General features: G+C 41.2%; 1 protein-coding gene across 4 annotated transcripts in view; it reads right to left on the bottom strand.

The window, feature by feature from the left end:
* The window catches only part of RCL1 (RNA terminal phosphate cyclase like 1), a 35,368-nt gene that overhangs the window by 10,601 nt on the left and 10,344 nt on the right, over positions 1-14,423 (bottom strand). For all 4 annotated transcript variants that reach the window (XR_013943775.1, XR_013943776.1, XM_080574455.1 and 1 more), the window contains exons 5-7: positions 13,982-14,106; positions 11,468-11,593; positions 5,359-5,515 (exon numbers count right to left, since the gene is read on the bottom strand). Coding sequence is in view for 2 of the 4 variants with exons in the window: in XM_080574455.1 (XP_080430581.1) it covers positions 5,359-5,515; positions 11,468-11,593; positions 13,982-14,106 (408 nt within the window). In the remaining 2 variants the exon portion in view is untranslated. The remainder of the gene's footprint in view (positions 1-5,358; positions 5,516-11,467; positions 11,594-13,981; positions 14,107-14,423) is intronic.

Raw genomic sequence — 14,423 nt, 5'->3', positions numbered from 1 at the left:
TAGCAGCTGCAAAACAGTAAGTTAAAAGCTGATCGACATATACCCTCCTAAGCACCTACTGTTAATTTTTGTGGTTTTGCATATGTTTTCTCTCCATATTTATAATAGAATGGAATATTTTTATCACTTTGTGAAAGAGCCACTATGTAGAACTACATATACAACAGTCAAGTAAGTACAAGAATAAGTCATACATGCATGGTAAATTGTTTTGTATGCAGAAAGTGTTAACTATGATGAATATGAAAATTGGAATATGCAAATTAGGCTTTCCTTGTTTACAAAACTTAAACAAATTAAAAGGGTAACCTTCAGTCAATACTAGTGCAGAGAGAATTTACTAGGTATGACTATGCAAACACATGGAAATAAGAGACATAACATTATTCTGTATTTTCCTCATGTTCATCCTGATCCAAAGCCCCACAAAGTCTGTGAACAGTTTCCTGCAGGTTCAGGTTCAGGTTCAGATGCTAAACCCTCTACAAGCTCTCTGGAAAAAGCAAAACTGCAGAGCCATCCTTTTAAAACTGAACTCTCTAATGAGGTAAACTGGCAACTACCTTTCTGGGCAAAGAGAAAACTGTCATCATTTTCAGAGCTATCACCATTCAAACAGGCAAGGGAGGAGCAAAATAAATTCTGGAATAGATAGACTAAAAAAAAAATGATTTGACAACTTGAGCATACTTGCCCATTAAGAGTACAGAAAGAAGGACCTTTCCAAGGAGAGATACCGAATGTTTAATTTTCAAGATGGCCTTGTATCAGTATGACAAGCCTCAGCCCCATCCTTTTAAAAAAAACAAATTCTGCACTTCATGTAACAAGTAGTATACCACAATCAAGGAGACATCTTCATTACATATTCCACCATGATCTAACTCATAGGAACACACTTTTACAGCAGCTCTTGTCATTTAAACTAGGTGAACCTACTACACCAACGTTGAGAGGTTCATGTATTCAACCTAATGCTATCTACAGGAATGATAAAAATTATGTTTTCTCTTGAATGAACAAAGCACCACCAGAATTTGCTAGTGCAACCTAGAGCCACAGCTCTCACCAGCTGCACTTGCAAATCTGAAACACGTAGAAGAAGCAGATGAGCATTTGGAAAGATGTATGCCTGATAAAGCACTTTTTATATCTGTAGTCATCTACTAATTCAAAATGCTCTTTACCATTTGGATGAAAACTTTACCTTTTGATGATTTTTTTTTTTAAAGCTGAAAACATTATAAAACGTCTATTTTTAATCCCTAAATTTATGACCTAGTATACAAAAAAAGCTTCAATTAGCAGAGACAACCATGTCCTGTACGATATATCAACACATGATGCATCCATCAGATCTTAGCTGCCATGTCCTGTACGATATATCAACACATGATGCATCCATCAGATCTTAGCTGCTCACAAGATCTCCCTTGCTGCAATGAGTCAGTCATCCCTACTATTGAGCATTAGCAATGTATTGTCATGCCCATTCCCACACAGGCAATTGCCATACAGGCAAATTAAGTGATTTGCTTGTAATCTAATGCTGACAGAACAGTAGCTTGTGTCAAATTAAATACAAAGAGATGCCACTCCCAGGGAGGCCAACTTTTCTCCCTCAATCTACCTGCTGCTTACTCAGGAGTGCAAAAAGAACAATCCTCCCACTAGAAATGGGATGGGCAAAGTCAGAGCTAAACTGCTGACATTTGTTCCAAAACAGCCGTCACTGTTACCAGCCTAGGATGCAGTTTGTAGTTCATGTTGATTCAGTTTATGGTAGTTTCTCCATTACTGTTTCCACTGACAACAGAGCCAGATCCAGGACATAAGTAGAGACACAGGCCACTTAAAATCCAGTCAATTTTGAAATGCTGCAATACAAATATCACAGTCTATATGTACAAACAAAAATAACTCTGGGCGTTTGACAACAGTGTTTTGAAAAGGATTATTCTTCAGAGCTTGAACCCAGCTTGAATTAAGTCTTGCTAACACTTTAGGATACACACAATTTTCTCTCTTACATGTGTGGTGTATACTTGCATGCCTCAATACACCCTGAGGTGTATCATTCATTAGGTGAAATGCAAAACTGTTTTCAGTGGGATAGAGCTGAGACATATCCCACTGAAGCAAGGTCATCTCCAAAGTTAAGCCTTCAGTGAAATGCTTCACTTGTATTACCTCTAGTTACACTGAACAGCCTTACCCCTTACACCCTCCCAAGCTCCCGTAACAACTCTAACTTTCCTCACAGAAGAGCTCAGACTTAATTAGGTATTACATCCTCCCCAGTTTCCCCTGATCACTAGGGATATAAGCATTCATTTCATTTCCAGTTCTTCCAGGCCCTTCCACCCTGTCAATCATCTACTATATAAAGTTCCCATAACTAGCTCCTTTCAAATGCGTGAAGGGACGCTTACTTTATTGCCCTTCTACAATTAAGCTTATGTAAGAATTGCACACAGATTTCTAAAGACAAAACTAGTTACTCCATGTCCCTCTTTCAGGGCCCCTGTAATTAGCACTGTGCCATTTACTATTAGTCAATTAGCTCTGATATCCTTCCTTCAACAAAGATACATTAAAAAAAGCTCCACAGACTCCCAGAATCACATGCCCTCTTCAATTTCTTTTTGAAGGTTTAGTAATAGGCACCATTTAGCACTTAGTATAGCAAGACTCAACTCCTTAGATTTGCTATGTGGTAAAGTTCATCTAATAGCAAGCATTAAGCAAGCACTTCAAGAGATGCCTGTGAGCCCCTTTAAACAGTAATGAACTCCAATAGCAGTGTGGGTGACCCTGACTGCTAAAACCCTCTGCAGAGAATCATCTTCAATGCTGCCAGGATGCTCTTTTCTGATAAAACCTCTCCAGCCCCCGCAGCACAGTACCTACAGATAAGGCACAGATGGAGAAACAGTTTCGAGCAGAAAACAGGCAATTGAAGCACAGGGAGAACAATTCTCCCAAGCCCTTTTTTCAGTGAGTAACAAGTGTAAAGAGAGTGGGTCTTAAGGACTGCCTGCTCAAAGCAGTCTGTTCTTGTCCCATGCACAACTTTCCAAACTTTTTACTGTTTCACCAGACATGTTATATAGGCAAAGAAACAACAACAAAATACACAGTACATTCAAAACAGGCAAACATCACACACTTTGCAATGTGTTTTTTATACCCTCTCTTGTGTCAACACTGGATCAAACTGACCCAAGCTTGAAAAGAAAAACATTTTTTTTTAATTGTTGGTGAGCACTCTGTGTCATAACATAAATTGCTTAACTCAAGTGCCAACTTTGTCATGGAAGGCCACAGCTAACAGCCTCATTCACTAAGAGTCTGATCTTCAAAAACAGTGAAAACCCATGCCCCATCAGTTCATCATTCAAAGACTTGTCTGTTCCCCAAATACCTTTTTGTGTTGTCCTGAGATATGTACTATCTAGGTTTGCTTTGCAGAATTTGACTGAACACATTTAATGGCTGCAGTATGTCCAAAATTAAAATCATCTAGTCATGGCCTTTTCAGTCCTCTTCATTTTGGTAGTTCTGACTTCTGACTCCACAGAAAGTATATCATCTGGACAGACTCCCCCCAATAGTTTCAATCTGTCAAGTGCTGGACGGTTTTCAAGGGAAAAGAGAAGCTATTGCTGCTGATAAAAACATGTAGAAATTGGATTTTCATGCCTGCTTTAATCTGACTACCTGAACATCTTTTCCAAGAGGTCTACGCAAAGTAACAGGTGTACTGAATTTTACCTGTTTTTTTTTTTAAAAAAAAAAAAATGAAGATTTTACAATTCACCCCTCAAAAATAGCTAACTGTTGCTACACAATCGCTTGTAGAAATGTAGAGATGGTTTCACTGGCTGTTAGCTCTCCAAGCATGCTAGACTTTCAAATGCAAGGGGTCTGACCTGTACCCAGGAAAAAAATCTGTTTGTGGCACTTCTGAGATAAGAACCCTGGACTAGAAATGATCCTTTGCAGTTTTACCAATAACAGCATTACCAGTCTGTATAGACAGAAGAGTGCTTGCAAACCTCTAACAGTACTTGTATTCTTTGTCTCTCCGAATGACACAGTCCTTCGTAAGCATCTATATAGCTGTTTGGGAAGGGAAACTGCAGAGTATTTTTGGAATCTTTTTCATTGCTTGCATCTAAGAGGAGAGGGAAAGTCCTCTAGCAACATGGTGCATGTAAGACAAGTTTTAAACACAGCAGGGAATACATGAAATACTTTTCGGTGGCAATGTTAGGGTTATACTTGAGTTCTAGCATATACTAAAAAAAATAAAGAAATAGTTGAAGACTGGAACAAGTGGGCAGGTTGGTAATTCAGACAGATAAAGAATGTGTTTGCAGCAGAGAAAGCAAAAGATAACAGATGAACAACCTATCCACTGGCATGGATGTAAGGTCTAAGACTAAGGGGTATTTTTATAACTGACTACATTACCTAAAACAGGCTATTATTAATGGCATTTTAAATAATTTGCCATGTCCTAACAGGTTATTCTACTTCAGAGCAAATAAATCTTTATTTATTAAGACATTGAGTACAATTTGTAAATGGCTGCCTCCTAAAGGCCAAATGTGTTTTGTCAGCACTAACAACTGCTTATTTTAACATCAGTGGAGATACACAACGAGAGTTGATAGGTTCTTTATTAAATCAGAAGCTCAGTAATTGCTAAATAATTTGTTAGACTGAGAGGTGGTCATCTATTAGAAGTCTCACCACAAATGAAAACAAGCATTTTAATAAAAATAATCATGCTGTGGGAAATTGTGATGCACTTAAGATTCTTACGGAAACTCTGTCCTACGTCCTTTCTAACAAACCATTTAGTCAGTTCCTCATACAACAAACCTCAGGACATTTGAGTTTGTTATTGCCACAGTGAAGTGGCCAGCATTGAGGCTAGCTACTTTTTTCCTTCCTTCCTCTTTCTCATACTTTCCCACTCACAACACCCCATTGCTACTGCTAGTGCATTAACACTTATGTCGTATGATTAGAAATGTAAGGTGACCACATGAAGCCAAGTGACCTCTGCTGCAGACAGAAGGCAATGAAAGCAAAATTTGTCTCTACTATGATCTGTAGTAACATATCCTGGACACAAGAAATAACATGGCAGAGTAACTCATTATACCAGTAAATGATCCATTCAAAACCACTCCTCATCTGGATCAAGAATACGCTTGTAGCATCAGATCACTTTTCTGTTTGGAACTCAGCCTGTCTGAGGGTACCCCCAAATCACCTGTTGCTTCATCAATATATCATCACCTTCTTCCCCTTCAGCTATACACACAAAACATATTGGCCACTTACCCTATAGATCTCCTCAAGCAACAGCTTAGCACAATTCTGGCCAAGTTCCTCAGGAAGCACAGCTGCTCCTTGGCCCTGAGGGTTTGAAGCTAGCTCAGCACTGAGAATAGTGCCGTTGATGGTTTCTGCAATAAGGCACATGCCAAATCCTGGAGATCTGTAAGAAAAGCACATTTGATTTGAAAACAAAATTGAATAAGAAGCCAAGAAGAAATGTCAACCTCCTCCTCGATTCACAGGCAGCTCCACTCATACGACACTACTGGAAATGTGGACTTACTGACAAAATTCCTGTTCTATACATTTCATTCATCCTGAAAAAAACATTAATTTAGAAGTTAAACCCACTATCATTAGCGCCAAATATACTGTGCTGGATATTCCTGGCACAAACTCTTTAAAAAGAAAAGTAATTAAAAAAACAAAACAATCAAGCCTCAGAATAACAATTTTTGTTAAAAAAAAATTTGATGAACATTTCTAAAGTATCTGGAGTTTCTTCTCTGTTATGTTCAAAAACAAAAACAAAACCGACTTTCTTTAGGAATCCATCTCTTTCCCTGGAAGCTTCGCCACGTAGCAAGATCAGACCCATAGCCCTAGCATCAAGAAGGAGGATAAAAGAACCTGATTCATATTACTTGAATTTCCAGTCACTTCTTTTCACTTACAGTTCAATATCATCCAAATCATTACAACCACACAAGAATTCTGAACATACAATTTGAAGAAAAAAAATGCGTTTTACTGAGAGTTTAGGATCCTAAAAAATGCTACTGTGAGTGTTAAGAAACACTTTTGCTACAACAAAGTAACAGATGTCTGAGTATGGCTTGCTGAGAAATCAGATAGCTATAACAAGGGAAAAAAAACATAAGATCTTTGTATTTATAGACTCTAGAAGAACACTAACAGCTAGCCATTCAAAATAAGGTTAGCTTCCCTCCACTTACAGGATTTCCCACAGTTCTGGACTCCTGCTGCCTCCACTACCCAAACTTAATTAAAACAGTCCCACTGACCCCAAACCTACCCAGAACAGTAAGGAACACCACCGACACCAACAAATCACAAAAACAAAGCCTAATCACCAGTAAACACATGTACTGGGTCTGGCTGGGATGGTGTTAACTTTCCTTGCAGTGGCCCATACAGTGCTGTGCTCTGCACCTGTAGCTGGAACAGCAGTGGTATCACTCCAGTGTTGTGTCTGCTGCTGAGCTGTGCTGGCACAGCATCAGGACTTCCTCCAGTCCCACCAGAACCAGCAGGCTGGGGGTGGGCAAGAAGCAGGGAAGGGACATCACCAGGGCAGCTGACCTAAACCAACCAAAGGGATATTCCACACCATGTGGTGTCACAATCAGCAATAAAAGGTGGGAAAGGGGAAGGAGAAGGTGCAGCTGTTGTTATGAAGACTGTCCTCCCAAACAATTGCTACATGTATTGAAGCCCTGCTTTCCAGGACGTGACTGAGCATTGCTCATTGATGAGAAGTAGAGAATTTTTTTTCTTCCCTTTGTGTTTCCACATGGTCTTTGCTTGTTCCCCGCCCCCCCCCCCCCCCCCATTTTCTTTTCCCTTTAATCAAATTATCCTTATTTCAATCTTTGAGACTTCATTTCCTTCCCAGCATACTTTCTTCTCCCTGCTCTTCTTCTGAGGAGGGGGAGTGAAAGAGTACTTGTGGTGGAGTATGGCTGCCCAGCAGGGTAAAACTACCACAACACACTCTTCCAGTGTCAAAGAAGAACAAGTCCTTTACATGCAATTCAGTAGGGAGTGAACAAAAAGCTATCAGTGATTCCCACATATATTCAACTGCCTGTACTTGCTAAGCAACACAGAAAATATGTTAAAGATGTTTCTCTTCTTCTTTCCTTCCTGTGAAAGACTGAGAGAGATCTAGACAGCAAGACAAGAACACTGTCAAAGATGTTATTTCTTAGGGGCTACAGCTTCGACATAAATCCTTTAGTAATTATACCTACAAGCAGATTTTGTTAGCGTTCAGTAGCATGTGGCAAATTGCCTAAACAAAAAACAAAATCATCTAGTGCCTCATCCATACGCAGACAGGATTAGGAAGTATCTGCACAAACATTCTTCTGCAAATTCTATAAACAGAACCAGAAAGTTTTTGTTCAGAAAGACATTACAGGTGGAAGAAGATGCTCAGATCTATTTCCTGAAGCTTCTGTCACTGTGCAAGGGATATAGTTCAAGATCCTGTATTCTGAAATCAGAGCTTGGTTTGGGCTGGGCACAGATAGGCCGCTGTTCTTACTCGTCCCTGGGAATTAGCGTTGGAAACAAGACATGTTTTACTTTCCTTCCTTGTCCTGCCAACACATATACACACAAGTAACAGAACCAGGTAATAAGAAAAACTTTTCTGAAGTGTCACTATAATCGTGCTCAATGAGATAGCACAGCAGCAGCAGAGAGTGACAGGCACCAGCAAGATGGAAAGGGGAATTCATTTTTTCTTCCCCTACTATTATATATTCCTCTGCGTTGGTTAATCATGCAAGTAGAAAAAGTAATGGTGCAACCCAAGTTAATTTCAATTTTCCACTTTATAGAGAGATACAAAAAAAACAAAACCCATGACGACAACAACAACAACAAAAGACCCCCAAAACTTCACACCTCCCAGAAAAAGAGGTTTCAAAATTTCGTTTACTGTTAATAATCTGGAGCCACAAGACTTACTATCCTGGAATATTAAATATGATGGAGAATCAGAAAAAAAGGAAAAATACTTTAAAGTCAACAATTTTAGATGTGTACGCTTATGAAACTAAAATAGTATCTCGAAGGTAATACTTCACGGAGAAGAAACAGTGAAAAAGCGTGCATGCTTGGATTTGAGCATACAGAAAAAAAGACAAATAAAACAGTTATCCAGATCTTCAACCTCAAAGAAAAGCGACAAGAGGACAACAAAGCTGACAGGTATCAGTAAAATTGTCTGAATCATATGCAACACATCTGTGTTCTTCGAGCAAACAAAAATCTGTGGAAGTACAGTAAATTAATACTTCAAATAAATGTTCAGTTCTTCTTGGTAAAAGGACGCTACTGCAGCTGTTTATGTCACGGTAAAGCAGAGGACAACCCATATAGCTCAAATACTTTAGAAAACAGCTTTGTCCCATCCTTAATACTACCATTTCCATCAGAAAGTCTAGAGTCATATTTAAACATTAGTCCAATGCACCTCTGACCATAATTTCACTCACTCCAGAGTAACAGGATTAAAACTAAACAGAGCTCAGCCTGTCTTTTAGGGCAGAAACAATGTACTACATTCTTTAAAAAGACACAGAGTTTATAACCCTGTACCATAAGGGGCCGCCGGTAGCCTAGCAGTTGCACCACTCGCCTCCCACGTCACTGCACACGGGGATCGCAGGCTCAAACGGGCTTCTTTGGGGGTCTGTTATAGACCACCAAACCAGGATGAAGGGATGGATGAGGAGTTATATAAGCAGCTGGTGGAAGTCACTCGATCGCCAGCACTTGTTCTCATGGGGGACTTTAACTTCCCAGACATATGCTGGAAATACAATACAGCACTGAGGAAGCAGTCTAGAAGGTTCCTGTTGTATGTGGAAGACAGCTTCCTGACACAGCTGGTTAGTGAGCCTACCAGAGGGGGTGCCCTGCTAGACCTGCTGTTCATGAACAGAGAAGGACTGCTGGGAGATGCGGTGGTCAGGAGTTGTCTTGGGCAGAGTGACCGCAACATGGTGGAGTTCTCTATTTTTGGTGAAGTCAGGAGGGGAATCAGTAACACCGCTACCTTGGACTTCCGGAGGACAAACTTTGAATTGTTCAGGACACTGGTATGGGAGTCAGCCCTGAAGGACAGAGGGGTCCAGGAAGGTTGGATGCTCCTCAAGAAGGAAATCTTAAAGGCACAGGAGGAGGCTGTCCCCACCTGCCATAAGATGAGCTGGCAGTAGAGAAGACTGGCCTGGCTGAACAGGGAACTTTTGCTGTGTGTCTGGGATAAAAATAGAGTTTATGTCTGGTGGAAGAAGGGGCAGGCAACTTGGGGAGAGTACAAGGAAGTTGCCAGGATATGAAGAGAAAAAATCCAGAAGGCCAAAGCTCAACATGAGCTCAACCTGGCCACTATGGTTACCAAAAAATGTTTTTATAACTATATTAATGGCAAAAGGAGGGCCAAAGAGAATCTCCATTCTTTACTGGATACAGGGGGGAACATAACTACTGAGGATAAGGAAAAGGCTGAGGTTCTTAATGCCTTCTTTGCATCTGTCTTTACTAGCCAGACCACTTACCCTTGGGGAACTCAGCCTCCCGATCTGGAAGTCTGGGATGGGGAGTAGAAGAAACCCCCACAGTTCAGGTGGAAACAGTTAGAGACCTGCTGCTCCACCTGGACTGTTAAAAAGTCCATGGGGCCAGATGGGATCCACCTGAGGGTGCTGAAGGAGTTGGTGGATGTGACTGCTGGCCTGCTTTCCATCATCTATCAGCTGTCATGCTCATCTGGAGAGGTCCCAGAGGACTGGATACTTGCTAATGTGACGCCCACCTCTAAGAAGGGCTGTAAGGAGGACCTGGGCAACTACAAGCCTGTCAGCCTGACCTCGGTGCCAGGAAAGGTGATGGTACAGGTCATCTTGAAGGCAATCACACACCATATGGGGGACAACAGGGAGACCAGGCCCAGTCAGCATAGGTTCATGAAAGGCAAGTCCTGCCTGACCAACCTCATCTCTTTCTGTGTGCAGGTGACCTGGCCGGTGGATGAGAGAAAGGCTGTTGACATAGTCTACCTAGACTTCAGCACAGCCTTTGACATGGTCTTCCACAGTATTCTGGAGAAGCTGGCAGCCCATGGCTTGGACAGGTACACTCTTTGCTAGGTTAAAAACTGGCTGGACAGCCAGGCCCAGAGAGTGGTGGTGAATGGAGTGAAATCCAGCTGGCAACTGGTCACCAGTGGTTTTCCCTAGGGGTCGGTGTTGGGGCCCACCTCCTTTGATATCTTTATTGATGATTTGGATGAGGGAATTGAGTGCACTCTTAGTAAGTTTGCAGATGACACCGAGTTGGGGGTAAGTTTCGATCTGCCGGAGGGTAGGAAGGCCGTGCAGAGGGACAGGTTGGATTGATAGGCAGAGGCCAATGGGATGAGGTTCAACATGGCTAAGTACCAGGTCCTGCGCTTTGTCCACAACCCCATTCAGCACTACAAGCTAGGGGGAGAGTGCCTCAAAACCTGTGCAGAGGAAAAGGATCTGGGGGTGCTGACTGATGCTCGCCTGAACAGGAGCTGGCAGTGTGCCCAGGTGGCCAAGGCCGACAGCATCCTGGTTTGTATCAAGAATAGTGTAGCCAGCAGGACAAGGGCGGTGACCGTGTACTCAGTTCTGGTGAGGCCACACCTCAAGTACTGTGTTCAGCTTTGGGCCCCTCACTACAAGGACACTGAGACCCTGGACCGTGTCCAGAGAAGGGCTACGAAGCTGGTGAAGTACCTGGAGCACAAGTCCTGTGAGGAGCAGCTGAGGGAACTGGGGTTGTTTAGTCTGGAGAAGAGGAGGCTCAAGGGAGACCTCATTGCTCTCTACAGCTACCTGAAAGGAAGGTGTGGGGAGCTGGGGGTCAGCCTCTTCTTGCAGGTAACTAGTGACAGGACTAGAGGGAACAGCCTCAAGTTGCACCAGGAGGGGTTGAGGTTAGAAATTAAGAGACATTTCTTCATAAAGAGTAGTCAGACACAGGAAGAAGTTGCCCAGGGAGGTGGTGGAGTCATTGTCCCTGGGGGCGTTTAAGGAAAGGTGGGACCTGGTACTTGGAGACATGGTCCAGTGGGTGACAGTGGTAGTAGGGCAATGGTTGGACCAGATGATCTTGGTGGTCTTGGAAAAAACCTTGATGATTCTATGAGTGAAACAATGGTTATCTAGTGAATCATTCCATTTTCTCCTGTAAGGAATATTTATTTCATGTCAGCAGAACAGAAAATCATAGTCTAAAGCTCAGAAAAATTACAGATTAGAGCATACTAGCAGACAAACAAATGCCAAACTGAATTTCTGTTGCCTGCGAATAATTGGATACTCACTTTCCAGAGCTGACCCCCTTCATATGATCTGTGTAGATATAAATGTCTGGGAGGAATTTATTCAGGATGCCCCTTGCAGATTCCACCATTCTGTTTGCCATCTGTGGTGACACTCTGACAGAGTATCTACATTTCTGAGCTAAGGAATTGTGATCATGAAAAAAAAAATCAGAGAGACAAAAGTGGTCAAGAGGTCACAACGCATTATTTCAGAAAACATGTTTTTGTCCTATGCATTCATCCATGAAAGCTACTCCACTTTCCTAGCACAGCCGGTATTTAAAGAACATATGCTTAGTGCTTTCTATAGTCTTTTCATTGATATATCTTAGGTGAAATGCACACAAGAACCTATTATGTATGACTAGGAAAAAATTTGTCTTAAAGATGCCCTTCAATGATTTTAAATAGCTATTTATTCATCCTGTAGTTTCTTATGATGCAGGAAGTCCTGCACGCTGTTTATATCTTATGAAATGATATTGATGGGTGAAGTTTCTCTGAATTAGCAGCAAGAAATCCTTTCTTTTCATTTCCACTGGGGAGAAACTGGACAGTTGAAATTATGTTTTTACCAAAGACAAAATTAAAAAAAAGCTAAAGGAAAAAACTTTGCTCTCTCCAACTGTTTTGCAGTGCTCTGAAAGTATTAAATTTACTGGTTATCTAGTCACTCAGCATTCAGAGATAAATGTTCTGGGGAAGAAGAGACTACCACCTTTCTGCACATGCTTTGTGCCCTTTTACTCACATGCTATTTCAGTGATATTCCCAATAGATTTTCAAACATGTAAGACACATTTCTACTCCCAATTCCATCCCATCTAGTACAGACTCATGCTCTGCATTTAACCAGACACCTATACCTACATGCACATGGCAACACAGAAATCATCTCTCAAACCTACCAGCTGGCTGAAGAAAACCTCCTTTTATGCAAGTTTCTATTGTATGCTCTTGTGGAGGAGGCAGACCAGAAGTGTTAAGTTCTTAAGGGCAAAATCAGTAAATAATAATCAGAGAACTGATCGTTCTTCAGTTGCTGCACTCATCATTTTGGGTGAGTATAAAAAGCTGCTGCAACACACGCTCCCCAGCTGTAAGGGAGCAGAATTGTTCAGCTGCATCTTGAAGGGACAAAAATGCATATATAAAAGACCAAAACGCTTGTGTCTAAATGTTTTGTTTTCTACTGGCTTGAAGGACCACTTCAAGTCCAAACTGAAATAAGTGGGCCCCTCACCTGGCTTACCAAAAGCAGGCCTCTATCCCTGAGAAAAAATCCAGGAGAAGTCAAAGGAAAGTGGGAGATCGAAAACCTGTAGTTCACATACATCAATCAACTCCAGTAAACGTCACCCAGGACCGCACTGTATATTTAAGTGAAGTTATAAAAATATCACTAATGCCATGACCATTCCTCCCTCCATCACACAGAAACATAGAACTACTTAGTACAGATATAAACAGGGCAAAAAAAATTTACTTTCTTCATTGAAGACCATGAAAACCAACAAGCACACTGACCTGCCCCCTTTCTTTTTCAACAGCCCATGCACACAGTAAAACTGCTCTCACTTGGCAACACTGCACTCATCCAAATGCTGCAGTTAAAGAGAGAGGTCAAAGTGTCCCATTCTTGCATACAATTACGACGGCATACTGTAAAAGGAGGAATAGGCTGCAAGTCTGTGCCTCTGGCAGGAAACCTGCCCCCATTCCTGCTTTCCTTTTGAGTGATCAAAGTCAGACCACATTTGAGATTCTTATAATTGCAAATCAAACTACAAGTTGGATAACTCTCAAGAGAGCTGGAGCTCCTGAATTACAACATTCAGTATACCTTGCTGTGAGGGATTTTTACCTTCTTCCTATGGTGACAGCAGGTTCATGACATATCGTACAGAAGCAATAAGCAAAAGAGAAAAAGACATTGACTATGTTTTCTGCCCTTTTCTTTGTGAGGGAGTAAATCCCTCCCCACTTCTATCTCCAATGATACTTCTGCAGACAAAGAGCTAACAAACTGGTTTTGGTAAGACAACCGAAAGCTTAGTTCACATGCGTGCAGTGAGGTGTAAACTGAACTCAAATTTAAATTCCCATCCAACATTCTGCTAGACTCGTCAACTGCCAAGATGCCAAGTATCTGACATATAACAAAACTACATTTGTTACTCCTGGATTTACAGACAAAACACATCTATTTTAGTGCTGTTTTGTATATCATGGAAGGTATTTTAACTATTTTTTTTTGCTATTGAAAAGGTTGTGAAAGGTACTGTTCAGTTTTAGATTTATTTACTTGTTCACTATTGCTTTTTGAACAGTGTTGTGAACACAGTGCTTTTGAGACATGCTGGTGGAATCCGATTTTGTTTTTGTTCTGTGGAAAGTCACTGTGTGTTGTCTGCATGTGTACTCAGTGACACAGGTATGCTTCTGGGACTTCTAAGCTGGGAGACTTTTTTCTTTAAAAGCAATTTTTTAAAAAACAAGGTAAGAGAAGGATACGCAGTTCCTCTGATGCGCTTGATTTTGCCTGGGTCTGTGAACTGAATAGGCTGCAAGACCTTTCTCACTGGGCAAGCAAACAGTATCTCTCCACCCCCTTTGGGAGGCATTCCTCTCCGGTTGATCTAAAAACAGTAATGGAGGAGAAAACAGGTTAGTAAAGAACACAAATAATGTATATACATGCTCAAAAATTATAGCTTTTATTTCACATAAAATAAATTGTTATCATTACCAGCACTATGTGAGCGCAGGTGAGAAAAAGACATCCTAAAAGCAGAAAGGTTTTTTTTTCCACCAAACATATAAGCAATAAAAGATTTATTTTTTCACTCCTCACCTCTCTCATTTCAAGTATAGTAGGCATGGCTTCTCAGTGGTGGAAAAACAAACACTAGAAAACACCATCAAAAACTAAGAATCAAACAACCCCCCCCCAGCC

Source organism: Anser brachyrhynchus (assembly GCF_964034855.1).
Source record: "Anser brachyrhynchus genome assembly, chromosome: Z".
Taxonomy (NCBI): Eukaryota; Metazoa; Chordata; class Aves; order Anseriformes; family Anatidae; genus Anser; species Anser brachyrhynchus.
The sequence above is the reverse complement of the archived record's forward strand: the minus strand, read 5'-3'. Positions and strand labels throughout refer to the sequence as shown.